At 44.3% G+C, this 13,073-nt stretch overlaps 1 protein-coding gene and 1 long non-coding RNA gene across 2 annotated transcripts in view; one reads left to right on the forward strand and one right to left on the reverse strand.

Annotated features, from left to right (window-relative positions):
• Nucleotides 1–6,957, forward strand: LOC310685892. The gene is made up of 3 exons (XR_014515585.1): nt 1–2,754; nt 3,069–3,995; nt 4,379–6,957. It is a non-coding gene; the product is annotated as an uncharacterized lncRNA (long non-coding RNA).
• The window catches only part of LOC310713490 (homeobox protein SIX4-like), a 26,748-nt gene continuing 19,334 nt past the window's right edge, over nt 5,660–13,073 (reverse strand). Inside the window, exon 3 of the mRNA XM_083517696.1 lies at nt 5,660–8,333. Coding sequence (XP_083373822.1) covers nt 7,546–8,333 — 788 coding nt within the window. The 3' untranslated portion in view covers nt 5,660–7,545. The remainder of the gene's footprint in view (nt 8,334–13,073) is intronic.

Genomic DNA, 13,073 nt, shown 5'->3' on the forward strand with positions numbered 1-13,073 from the left:
AGTTATGTATAAATATAAAGTTTATTCAGTATATAGTGTTTAGAAAAATAAGTTCACATTTCAGAATACAAACAAAACGAAACACACACAAAAAAACCACTTAAATTTTTCCAGGCACAAGCTTCTATTACAGTACAACATACATACACACATATTTTTTTCCCTCGATCTCTTTGGTTGGGGGGTTAAAAGCACGGCAATCTCTCTTGTGACATGCAATGCATCATCCCGGACAGTGCAGCAAACAACACTTCTGCCTCTTTAAACATCTACCTTTCGTGTTACGATTCCATCCTTTGTCATAAGGCACAATCAAAACCATATTGATTTACAGTTCTGGGCATACAGTTTGTGCGCAACGAAAGAAAAGAGACTTCCTAAGCGTAAATTCCAAAGACTAAGAAATCCACATGCTTTTTCTTTTCTTTTACAGCTGAGAAATGTAAAGGTTCCCTGTATTATTAGCTTTCCTACAGTATTATTATTATTATTATTAATTATTATAAAAAAGAAACTTACAAAATGCATTATGTTAAAACCACCCTTCAAGAAATGGCGGCTTGCAGAGATACAGGAAAGTTTCGGCAAAAGAGTTTATGCATATATTAAAAGCTTTGCTGCATTTGCTCCTGGTAGCAGTTGCCTTCGGTGGTGGCTGGTGCCCACTGAACTGGTAGGTCAGAAAGCAGGGAGGCCATCAGTAGGGGGCACTAGAGCCAAGACAGGCATAGCCACCCCCCACCCTCAATGACTGGTTTTAAGGAGGGAAGGAGGCAGGTGGGAGCTGCTTGAGGGCAAACTGAGGTTGGTGAGACAGTCGCCCACCCTAATGGACCAGTCCACACGAGCATCCCCATATCAACAGCAAAGGAAGATTCCCCTGTATATACGCTTGCCTGGTTCCAGTTAAGTTCACCAACAGCCATGATTTGGTGACAAGCTATCAAGGAGGTACCCAATACACAAAATGACCAAAGGATAACACACAGACATCATTTTTAATAGCCCTCGCTGCCAGCTTTCCAAGATGATTTCTGGATTCCTTTTTAATTTAAGCAAAAAGTATACAGAAAATAAATATTATATAGATGTGTATAATTTTATAAAAAAAAACTAGTAATACTTTCCGACAGCCACAACCTATTCAGGGACTGTGAAGACAGCGAAGAACAAATTTTTGTGGAGTTCAACGAGATACGACCCTTCACCCACAAATCTAACTAAGCAAACGGAGAATTCGGTTTCACAGATTTCAAACTTAAAAGGAACGGGGCTGTGTGATCAAAATATTCCAACATACATGGATTTTGTAGTATTGCTCACGTTTCCAAGAGATTCTGAATTTCTGATTTTGTGTTCTCTAGGTAAAGCAATTTCTCATTCAGCCCTTCGGCATGCAAGGATTGTATTTTTGTGGTTCTCTCTTCTGCGGGGAGCTGTGAGCAGGGACTGTCCTACTCAGCTGAATTGCTGGCGAATGTGCTACGCAGACAATTCCCACATATTGGGACATGGCTTGAGTGTGACTTAGGGCAGCACACCCAAGCCCACTTGCAAATGAAAAACACTGGGATTTCCTCGATTATATTTTGCAAATTTGGAAATTGAGCTTTTAATGATCAAAGCCAGAATTTTATTTGTCTGCAAGAGGAACCAGACTTCATTTCAAGTTGAACTGCATCAAAGTGATTCCAAATGTTAGGCAACACTTCTGGACAAATACTATTGTAATTTTGACAACACCCCCTGTCATTCTTCCCACTGCCTCCCCATTTCTCATAACCTACCACTCGACTTAGCAAATTATCTAATGATTATAGGCTCCCCACACTCCATGGAAACATGTTGTTTGTTCCAAGCCAATTTGCAGAACAAACCCAAATAGAAATATTTTTTAAAAAAAACACCTGTGAGAAGTTATTTAGCTTGGAACCAAGCTCTATAGTAGCCAAACTGGTACCCTCCAGATGTTTCGTTTGGCCTGATGGAAACTGCAGTCCAAAATATCTGGAGGGCAACAGAGTGAAACCGCCACACACTGCTTTGCCACACACCTCCGTTCTGTTTGAGATTTATCCCACGTTTCTAAATATCGCCAGAAGAAAATAGCCGGTTCCTAAAGAGTCATCATAACCCATTTTACTGCTGGCCTTGTCATTCCTGGGATGTATTTGGGTTTCACGTGGCTATTTTTTGACACCACAAGGCAAGTCTCCACCTCACATTTTGTACGGTGAAGTGCTCTGGTGAGAACCACCACATGAAAAGCTCACAAAACAAATCATCACACCCTCTATTCTGTGATATCCCCCACCACAAAAATGGGGGAATCAGACCTTGGTAGGCTGGGCTATGATTTATTTCTGAGAAGCAAAGGCCTAGTTTTAAGGCAGCTGTGGACAAATAATTGTACTGGGGGCATGGAAACAGAAAGGACACCCTTTCTGAATTACATGTATACACATTTCCTAATTGAAAAGCAGTTGCCTGTGTTACTGGAGAGAGACATGAATGAAAAACCTAGTTGAAATACACTAGTTTAAAAACCAAACAAACCACCCCCAGAGGGTGCAGTGACTTGGCCTCGATCCTATCTGCTTGCAGAAACCACAAGATTACAATTATTTAGAACACATGTTTCTTGAACTGCTTAGTTTTACGGGAGATCTTTTGAAAAAACAAACACGTAGCATCGCAAATTGTTCTAACAGACTTTTAGCAGTGGAGTCATCGTTACAATAGGTTACCAGTACAGTGGTCCCTCGCAAGACGAAATTAATTCGTTCCGCGATTTTTTTCGTCTTGCGAAGCACGGTGTCGGGAAAGTTTTGGAAAAGCTTCAAAAACCACCAAAAACCTCAAAAAAGGCTACCACACCGCGTTCTATGAGTTGCTCCTCGAAGTCAAGTCGCAACTGTATTAACGGTGTTAAGAAAAAGGAAACAAACTTGCAAGACGTTTCCGTCTTGCGAAGCAAGCCCATAGGGAAAATCGTCTTGCGAAGCAGCTCAAAAAACAAAAAACCCTTTCGTCTTGCGAGTTTTTCGTCTTGCGAGGTACCACTGTAGAACCATTTTCAGACCGTGTCTGGGAGTTTCAGGGTCTGGGCATATTTAAAACTACCTGGAAAATGGGACTGTACATGCATAGCATATGATGATGATGATTGTGTATTTTGTTTTGAAAACCCCCAGTGATAGGCGGACTCTCTCTGTCACCAAAACTCGCAGTATAGCTTTTCTCCCTAAGGTTCACCCACCCACCCCATGGGGCACAAGATTTCTCCAAAACAATACCACCAAGTGTTATAGCCCAGGTGAAAAAAAATATCACAACATAGTTCTTCATGTGCAGATTGGCTCTAGGTGCACCGAATGTGCGCCCCAGAAGCCTTTGTTGAGAGGTCTCCAAACAGATGCAAACACCACCAACTGGTAGTACTGTAGAGTGGAGGCAGCCTGAGATATTTATTCTGTCTTAAGTGGACACAGGCTTAAAGCACCAGTGCTCAACGCACACTTATTTGCTTCCTGGAAGACTTCAGAGCTATTGTCAGCAGCGAGCAGTGCAAAGTAAAAAGAGCCTGTCCTCTGGGATAGGAAGAGATGTTGCCTTGATACACAGCACCGCATTTGCAGGGCAGCTCCACACTTCACAGTTGAAGTGGAAAGCAGTGGCAGGTACATATAACTAGCTGTTGCATGCACAGGTGTTTTTAGGATGTATGGACAAGCATGTATCTCTCCCCCGCCCTATATCTTATGTTCTTGCTGCATTGCTTTCTGTGACAATGGGATTGCACGCACACAGCTGCAATTAGGAGTCTTGGTAAAACACTTCAAAATAACAGTCAGATCAAGAGTTAGGGGCAACAGGTGCTGGCAGAACCACAAAGCCTTTCCATGAAAAGAACCAGTTCCTTTAGCACGCCATCAAAGAATATTTGCTCAACGCTACTCCTTCCCCCCCAAAAAGCCTTTGCATAACAAAATACCGTATTTTTTGCACCTTAACACTCAATTTTTCCTCCTAGAAAGTAAGGGGAAATGTCTGTGCGTGTTATGGAGCGAATGCCTGCGGGTGGTGGTGGGGATCTGCTGCAGTTGTGAGCAGAGGATCCATGGTTCCCCTTCCTTCCCTCCTCCGTGGTTACAAAGCATGGATCTACATGGATCCTCAGGATTTTTGCACTGGGCTACTCCAAACTCACTGTCTGTGATCACATGTCTGTGGCCACAGCATGAACCACAAAAATCATATATCCACTATTCCGTTTAGAATATTTTTTTTTCTTGTTTTTCCTCCTCTAAAAACTATGTGCGTGTTATGTTCTGGTGCGTGTTATAGAGCGAAAAATACGGTACTGGCCTCGGAATAGGTTTTGGAACCATGATCCTGTCTGATTTAAGAGAAGATCTGCACAACTCCCCAGAAGGGTTCGACAATGACAAAAGGTAAGTGAAAGAAAACTGAGGCAAGGTAAAAGACCCGGGCAAGGGGGCCTACTAAGGATGACTGACATGCAGTCAAAAACCAAGAGTTGCCCAAGAGAGGATACACAAAAATAAAGGATGCTTGACATGGAAGGATTGCGCCTTGGAATGCAACATTTGGGAAGGGGACAGACATCCACTGGCAGACCACAATGTGCAGGATTGTGACCCGGTTCACACTTGATAACAGCAATATCAAATGTTTAGTTGCATTTGTAAATGGGCCAGTAATACAGTGGTACCTCGGGTTACATACGCTTCAGGTTACAGACGCTACAGGTTACAGACTCCGCTAACCCAGAAATAGTACCTCAGGTTAAGAACTTTGCTTCAGGATGAGAACAGAAATCAAGCTCTGGCGGCACCGGGAGGCCCCATTAGCTAAAGTGGTGCTTCAGGTTAAGAACAGTTTCAGGTTAAGAACGGACCTCCAGAATGAATTAAGTACTTAACCCGAGGTACCAGCGCCGAGGGCCTTCTGGCGGTTCCCTCATTGCGAGAAGCAAAGCTACAGGGAACCAGGCAGAGGGCCTTCTCGGTAGTGGCGCCCGTCCTGTGGAACGCCCTTCCAGCAGATGTCAAAGCGATAAACAACTACCTGACATTCAGAAGACATCTCGCTCTACAAGGGACTTCTGAGCATCTCCCTTGCAGTTCATGTCACAAGCGATGGATGCAGTTAATGCAGGTTGGGACCACGGCAGAAGGGGAAGCCGAGAGCAATTTAAAGCAAGGTTTAAGCATAGCATGCGGAAATGCCCTTCGAGTTTATTGTTTCAAAAAAGTAAAATGTGCAAACAAATCCTTTGCCGTCATCTTCAGAGTTATTAAAGACGCAGACAAACAAGGGCAAAATACAACCCAGTGACAAAAGGGATCAAATATTTGGCCAGGCTGAGATTCCAAGCCTCCTGTATATGTTGCAAATGGCACTACAGCAATTCTATTTCTGAGTTAAGGGGCTGAGTTAAGAGGAGATTACTAGCTGAGTTCAACCAAGTGGAATCCTTCTTTCACAGACCTAGGGATTCTACACACACACCCCGAATTAAAACTGTGAAGCAGACATCAAGGTTTATATTCAAAAATCCCCCTTTGCCAAAATCACTCCCAACTCCAAAAAGTAAAGTAAGAAGAAAGGGCAGTACGGGGTGGTTGGGGCAGAGTTATCCAGTTTCAAATGGTTTAATCTGTTCGCTTTGTGTGCCAAGGGGATAATTTCACCCCAAGTAACCAATCACAATTTCCATATTTATCAGAGCACCGGCACTGGTTTCAAGGGGACTGCGCAGATAAATAAGATAAATCAGGTTAGATTGCTGCAGAACAGAGTTCACATTTTGTACATTAGCTGTGCTTGTTGTCACCAAGATGTAAGGCCACTAGGCAAAAAGGCACGCAGGATTCTTCTTCTTTAGAAAAATACATGAACCTTGTAATATTACTTTAAAGAAGAAAACACAAATTCACAGGGCAGAAGCGGTGCCGGGGGGGGGGGGGGGGATGTCCCAGACTCTCCAAATTGCATTCATTTATATTCCAACATCAGAAAGTTTAACCTTTAGTCTAAATCAGTCTGAAAAAACATTTCTTTAAAACACCACCACCACCAATTGATGCAAGCCCTAGCAAGAGGGGGCGGGGAAGGTTTTTAAAATGGTCAGAAGTGACGTCCTGTTCAAAAATATCAAAAATAAATTAAGCAGTTGCAAAAACTGTTCCAACATGTCTAAAAATGATAAATGGGACACCAACAGTTATAAATACAACCCAACATACTAATAAAAAGAGAAGTCCCCTTTGGAGCAATTAAAACAATATTTACATAAATAGTGGGGCGGAGGATTCTACGTTGCATGATTTCAAGTTGCAAAACGGACTTTTTCTTCCACAGCACTGATTCTAAACTCTTAGAGCAGGAGTTGTCAATATGGTTCCCCTCTAGGTGTGTGTGTGTGTGTGTGTGTGTGTGTGTGTGTGTGTGTGTGTGTGTTTTAAGACTCCAACTCCCATCATTCCCACCCAGTATGGCCAATGATCTGGGATGATGGGAGCTGTAGTTTAGCAACATTCGGAAGGCACCACGTTGGTTAATCCTACCTAAGGCGCAATCTGCACTCTATACATTGAAAGCAGCAGCATACCTGGGAACTGCGGTTTGTTGAAGTTGCTCAGAGTTCCTAGGGAGAGGGGTTGATTATGCTGGGAATCACAGCTTTATGCAGCAACTTTTAAAAACTAAACCCCCATAGTATCCAGCATTCTTGTGGGGAAGCGATGGCTGTTTAAAAGTGGTGTAAGAGTGCTTTCAATACACATATAGTGCAGACGGTGGCCTTACAGAGAAGGAAAGAAAAAGAAAAAGTCACGTAACATTTCAGGAACCACAAAGGTTGAGGGCCCAGAGCTTTCGGTTGCAAAAAGGACTCTGCTGCAAAAAGGGAAAGAGGGAAAGGAAAAGAAACCGCCAAACAAAAACAAAAGTTGTTTGCCATTGCGCTTTCTCCGCCAAGGAGGTAACATCAGCTCATGAGGTATCATCTAGAATATTCCTTAAAAACAAACACCACCTTCGTCAATGCCCAGAAATATCCAGAACAAAATGCGAGACACTGGCTTCCCAAACCCAGACTTTTCAAAAAGGTAATTCTCGTTCCTATCTAATATTTGGAGGATATACTTTCTGAAAATACATGGAAGTGTTGCATGTCTAATAAAACTATTTGGATTATATTAGTAAGCCAAACAATCCCGTATCTGACTGCTATGTTGTACCTCCCCCCCCCCCCGCCCGGCCCGCCCCCATTACCAAGTTTAACAAAGGTCAAAGTTCATGCAAAAAACGCATGGCCAATCTCATATTTCTAACGGAGATTTCCACTTCGTTGTAGCAGACCCTTCAAAATGTGCTTTTTTTGGTTATTCTGTATGCATATCTTGACTAGGTGAGAAAAACAATAACAGCAACACTCTGTGCGTCCTACGGCCTCGTGAGGAAGAGACTTCTCTATGGAAATATGAACCAAAAAAATTAATTATTATTATTATTAATTTACAAGTCTTGCATATCTTCGTCCATTTGCACTGTCTGGAGCTTGGCCAGCTGCTTTTTGTCTGTTTCCAGCTCCTCGCACATTGCGTCGACCATATTGCTCATTACGTATTTGGTTTTCGAATCCAGCATCATCAAGCCACTAGCGGACTTGCTCTCTGCCTCAGACAAGAAGTTTTCCTTTAGGCTGGTGACCGGCTGCAGCACCAACCGCTGCTCCCGGGCGAAATGGGGGTGCACTTGCGCCGACGGGTGGGGTCCGACGTGGCCGCCAATGGCCGGGCCGATCCCCCCCAGCGCCGGCTGCGTTGCTGAAATGGACATCAGGTCGTGACCGGTGAGGAGGGAGCAGTTCTGGAGCGTTGCATAGTTTGAGTTGGTGATGGAAACCACGGTCGCCCCGCTTGTGGCGGGGGCCGACAGGGGCGGGCTCTCGGACACGGGCGAGCCGAGTTCTTCCGAGTTTATCAGAGTGGGCGGTCCCAGGGAAAAGTTATGCGACAGGGTGACGTTGACGAGCGAGGAAGGCCCCCCGCCGGAGAGGCTGTCCGAAGGCAGGGCTGCGTGGAGTTGCGGGTTCTGGCCGAGGGACATCACTTGAGAAAACACCAGGCTGGCCTCCAGGCCTTCCTGCTTGACTGGCCCGATTGCCTGGCTGGAGTTGGGGAGCGTGTACACCACCGCGCTGGGAGGAAGATTGCTGAAAAACACTTTCCCTTGCTGCGTCGCGGCGGAGTCGCTTGTAAACGTGCCGCTGCTGGGGGTGCTTTGATTTAGCGGCAAGTTGCCTGCGGTGGGAGAGGAAGGGAAAAACAAATAAACAGGAACAGTCTTAAAGTTGTGCATCAGTGTAGAATAAAGATTGCAAAGTCAAGGTCCCACAGCCCATGTGCTTCTGTGTCTCCTGTGGCTTTCCTAAAAGACACATTACAGTAGTACCTCGGGTTACATACGCTTCAGGTTACAGACTCCACTAACCCAGAAATAGTACCTCAGGTTAAGAAATTTGCTTCAGGATGAGAACAGAAATCGTGCAGCGGCAGCGGGAGGCTCCATTAGCTAAAGTAGTACCTCAGGTTAAGAACAGTTTCAGGTTAAGAACGGACCTCCGGTACGAATTAAGTTCTTAACCTGAGGTACCACTGTAATTAAATAGTAATAATAATAATCATCATCATAAAATGTTTCAGGACTACCTCCCTCCATACGAATCTACCTGGACCCTGAGATCATCCTTTGAGGCCCTCCGCGAGAGGTCCAGTTGGTGGCAACAGAAAAAGGGGACTTTTCTGCAGGGTTCCCTGTTTTTACATATCTTTAGGCTCCAAGCGAAAACGTTCCTCTTCTCCTAGGCTGATTGACTGCCAATGCCCTTTTAAATGTGTTGCGGGAGGGGATTATTGGTTTGTTTTTGTTCTTCTTTTTATTATGCATTTTGTGTTTTTTATATTGTGATTTTATGTTGTGAACTGCCCTGAGATTTACAGATGAAGGGCGTTATACAAATTTTTGATAATGTTAATGAAAATGTTAATAATAATAATAATAATAATAATAATAATAATAATGTGTTTCTGTGTCTCTTGGGCTTTCCTAAAAGATGCATTTTAACAACAGTCTAGCTTTTCAGCAGCAGAAAAATTTTTCACCATGAAATCCTAAGTGGGGTGTGGAAATATCTCTGTTTCCCCTCCCAAACACCTATATTATATGATGCTCTAACAGATTTAACAGATTTTGTCACAGTCACCAGCCTGAGGACAAGCCAGAAGTAGCCTGGAGTTACAGCTTGATACCAGCACGTTCCCACCAACCATAGTTGTGCTAAACAATGGTTTCTTGAGTTCAGCCATCATGGGGAACTGTGCTAGCTTGTAAGTGAAAGCAGAAGATTCTGTGCACCTTCTCTTAAGCCACACAAGAGGAAGAGAGAGCACTGAGGTCTGAACTCATTCACATAGCAGGGAAATATGGCTTCCTTAGGTCCAAACTCAGTCAGAGAGACAAAAAAGAGTGGATAGAGAACAGGGGTGCCAACTTGAAAAAATATTGGGGGGGGGGGTAAGCCCCACCCCACATGATGAATCAGATGATGCGGTGCACGCACACCATCTGAATCAACTTTGGGGAGGCCTAGCCACTCTAATATTTTATGGGGGGGGCACAGGGACCTTGACCCCTAGGAGTTGGCTCCTATGATTGAGAGCAGAGGTGCACATCACCCCAAGAGCTGCAGGAATGAAGAAGGCTGAAGTTCCCACATGGATTTGGGGGGAAAGAACCAGTCGGAACCCACACCTGAAGCCGCAACCTACAATCTCCCCCCCACTCTGAGTAACCACCAGCCCCCTCCTTGTCACCCCAGCAATAATAATAATAATTTATTATTTGTACCCCACCAATCTGGCTGGGTCTCGCCAGCCACTCTGGGTGGCTTCCAACAAAGATTAAAAATACCGTATTTTTCGCTCTATAAGACGCACCAGATCACAAGACGCACCTAGTTTTTGGAGGAGGAAAACAAGAAAAAAAATATTCTGAATCTCAGAAGCCAGAACAACAAGAGGGATCGCTGCGCAGTGAAAGCAGCAATCCCTCTTGCTGTTCTGGCTTCTGGGATAGCTGCGCAGCTTGCATTCGCTCCATAAGACGCACACACATTTCCCCTTACTTTTTAGGAGGGAAAAAGTGAGTCTTATAGAACAAAATTACGGTACATTAAAATGTCACACATTAAAAACTTCCCTGAACAGGGCTGCCTCCAGATGTCTTCTAAATGTCAGGTAGTTGTTTATCTCTTTGACATCTGATGGGGGGGGGGGCGTTCCACAGGGAAGGCGCCACTACCGAGAAGGCCCTCTGCCTGGTTCCCTGTAACCTCACTTCTCGCAATGAGGGAACCGCCAGAAGGCCCTCGGCGCTGGACCTCAGTGTCCGGGCAGAACGATGGGGGTGGAGACACTCCTTCAGGTATACTGGGCCAAGGCTGTTTAGGGCTTTAAAGGTCAACACCAACACTTTGAACTGTACTTGGAAACATACTGGGAGCCAATGTATGTCTTTCAAGCAAGGCAGGAAATGCACACAAAGGAATTTAACAGAGGAGCTCTAAGCTCCAAGCCAAAGAAAGGCCTGCCCCTTTAAGCCAAGGATTGCTAATCAATGGCCAAAAAGATGCTGCTGCAGTACAGCTCCCACCAGCCACTGGCCAGAGGTGGTGGGAATTGTGGTTCAGAAAGATCTGCAGGGCTTCAGGTTAGCCACCTCGACTTTAAGCCTTCTGTTCATTCTCAGGCGTTGTCAGAGCAAGTTGCTCATCTGAGTGCTATTCTTGCTGCCTTGCCAAGACCAGGATATGACACATCCGAACGCTTGGCTCCAGGCGCCTGGATTAGATCTATAAAGATCTGAATTAGGAGAAAAGGAGCTTCAGAACGATGATGCACTGCTAATCACTCTTAGGCCACTGCCTTCACGAACCTGGTGCCATCGAAGATGTTTTTGACTGCAGCTCAGATCAGCCCCAGCCAGGCTGAATAATCAGTTTCTGGTTCTGTGGCACGATTAATTTTTTTCTGTCGGTAGAACATCAGGCTCTTAATCTCAGGGCTGTGGGATCATGATGGGCAAAAGTTTCCCGCATTGCAGGGGGTTGGACCTTCCTACTCCACAACTCTATGATTCTCCCCCCTCCCCTGCACCAATTTTATCCTCGCATCAACCCATAGCTGTCAACCGTCCCTTATTTGGTGGGAAAGTCCCTTATCCCAGCGCTGTGACTCGCTGCTGTCCCTTATTGATGATGTCCCTTAAATTTCCCGGGTTTCAAAGGAAGCAGCTCCTCTCCCTCCCTGCTGGCCAGGGAGAACAGAAACTCCAACTATGTTGCTTGGCTGCATTGCTCACCCAATAAGGAGCCTAAGAACGACTGGGGGTGGAGCTTGCATGCATTTTGCCCGGCCACGTTGCCTGGGGACTCGCCAGGGATAAAAAAATGTTAAGATTATTATGGTAAAAGAAAGTGTGATAAAAAAATGCTAAAAAATTATGATATATGTAAACTGCTAAAGATGAGGTAAAGTGAAAATCAGATGGGGGGACTTGGGGAAGCTCACCTAACAATGTTTAGAAAAAATAAGGATAAGACAAGAATTTGTTTGTATTGTTTGTTTTTCTGTTTGTGTTGTTTATTTGTGTTATAAAATGAATAAAAAAAACTTTTGGGGGGGGGGGAGAGCAAAGCAAAGCAACTTAATGTGAACTGCAGTCAGATTAGTCTTTTTGCAGAAGGTACCGGAATGCAAATTCTAGCTGAGCAAAGAACAAAGAGGTATTTTGAGAAGCCCAGATGGTGGAGTGGAGAACTATTTATAAGGATCTCCTCCAGGGTAGAAGAAAAACGGAGACTGGAGATGTGAAGCTCTTGGCTCCTTGCAGCAAGTTGTTTGATGCAATTAAAATTCAGTCCAGGGAGATCATATACCAAGTTCAGAAAATGAGCTCTCACTTGACCAACATAGGTTAGCTTACTGTTTGCATTTGAGATCTGCTTACTTTGGTTGCCTTTTATAAATGCAAAAACGACCAAAGGAAAAAAATAGTGTTTGGAAACTATGGCAATCTAGGTTACTAACAGGGCCTGGGAATAAGGGACACATCTAACTAGTTTGAAAACAGCTATGCTGGCTCCCAATCCATTTCTGAGCCAAATTCAACATGCTGGTTTTGACTTCTAAAGCCCTGTATTAAGGGTTGCTAACCTGTAGCCCTCCAGGTGCTTTGGACTACAACTTCCATCAGTTCCAGTCCACATGACTAATGGTCAGGGATGATGGGAATTGTAGTCCAACTTCTGGACAGTCACAGCTTAGCCACCTCTGCCCTAAATGGTTTGGGACCAGGCTATCTTAATGGCCATCTCCTCCTGCATATGCCATGAGTCAGATGGGTGTGATGCAAATAATAAAATTATTATTATTATTATTATTATTATTATTATTATTATTATTATTATTATTATTACCCAGAGAACCTTCTACACATGCCCTCTCCCTTCAGATGCAATGCAGGTAGGGATCTGTGAGAGGGCCTTCTCAGTGTTGGCTCCCCAACAGAGAAACTTCCTTTCCACTCCTTTTCATGTATGCTAGCCACTTTTACAGAGCAGGATAACTTTTTAAAAAATAAAATAAAAACACACACGAAGCTAAGCTTGCTTCGCTATTTCAAGAGACATATTTGAAGAGATGCGCGTTTTAGAAAACTGTGGGAGAAAATGGTTGCTTCCCCCTGATTCGACATTGTTTAAGTGCTTTAAATTTCAACCAAAGGTACCCTATAGACATCACTTTGCAGGTCTGATTTAGATGGTGTGCAGTTCATTTATTTATTGGATGCATGTGACACTTGAGTGGGGGGAGGGATCCTCAATGTCTAGCAGCCAGAATCCTAGGCTTAGATCAATGAGAATAAGCCACACATGAGGAGGGGGGTTTCTTCAATTTTCTGGTAACGCCGCCTCTCTGTTT

This window comes from Podarcis liolepis (genome assembly GCF_965112155.1).
Source record: "Podarcis liolepis genome assembly, chromosome: 1".
NCBI lineage: Eukaryota > Metazoa > Chordata > Lepidosauria > Squamata > Lacertidae > Podarcis > Podarcis liolepis.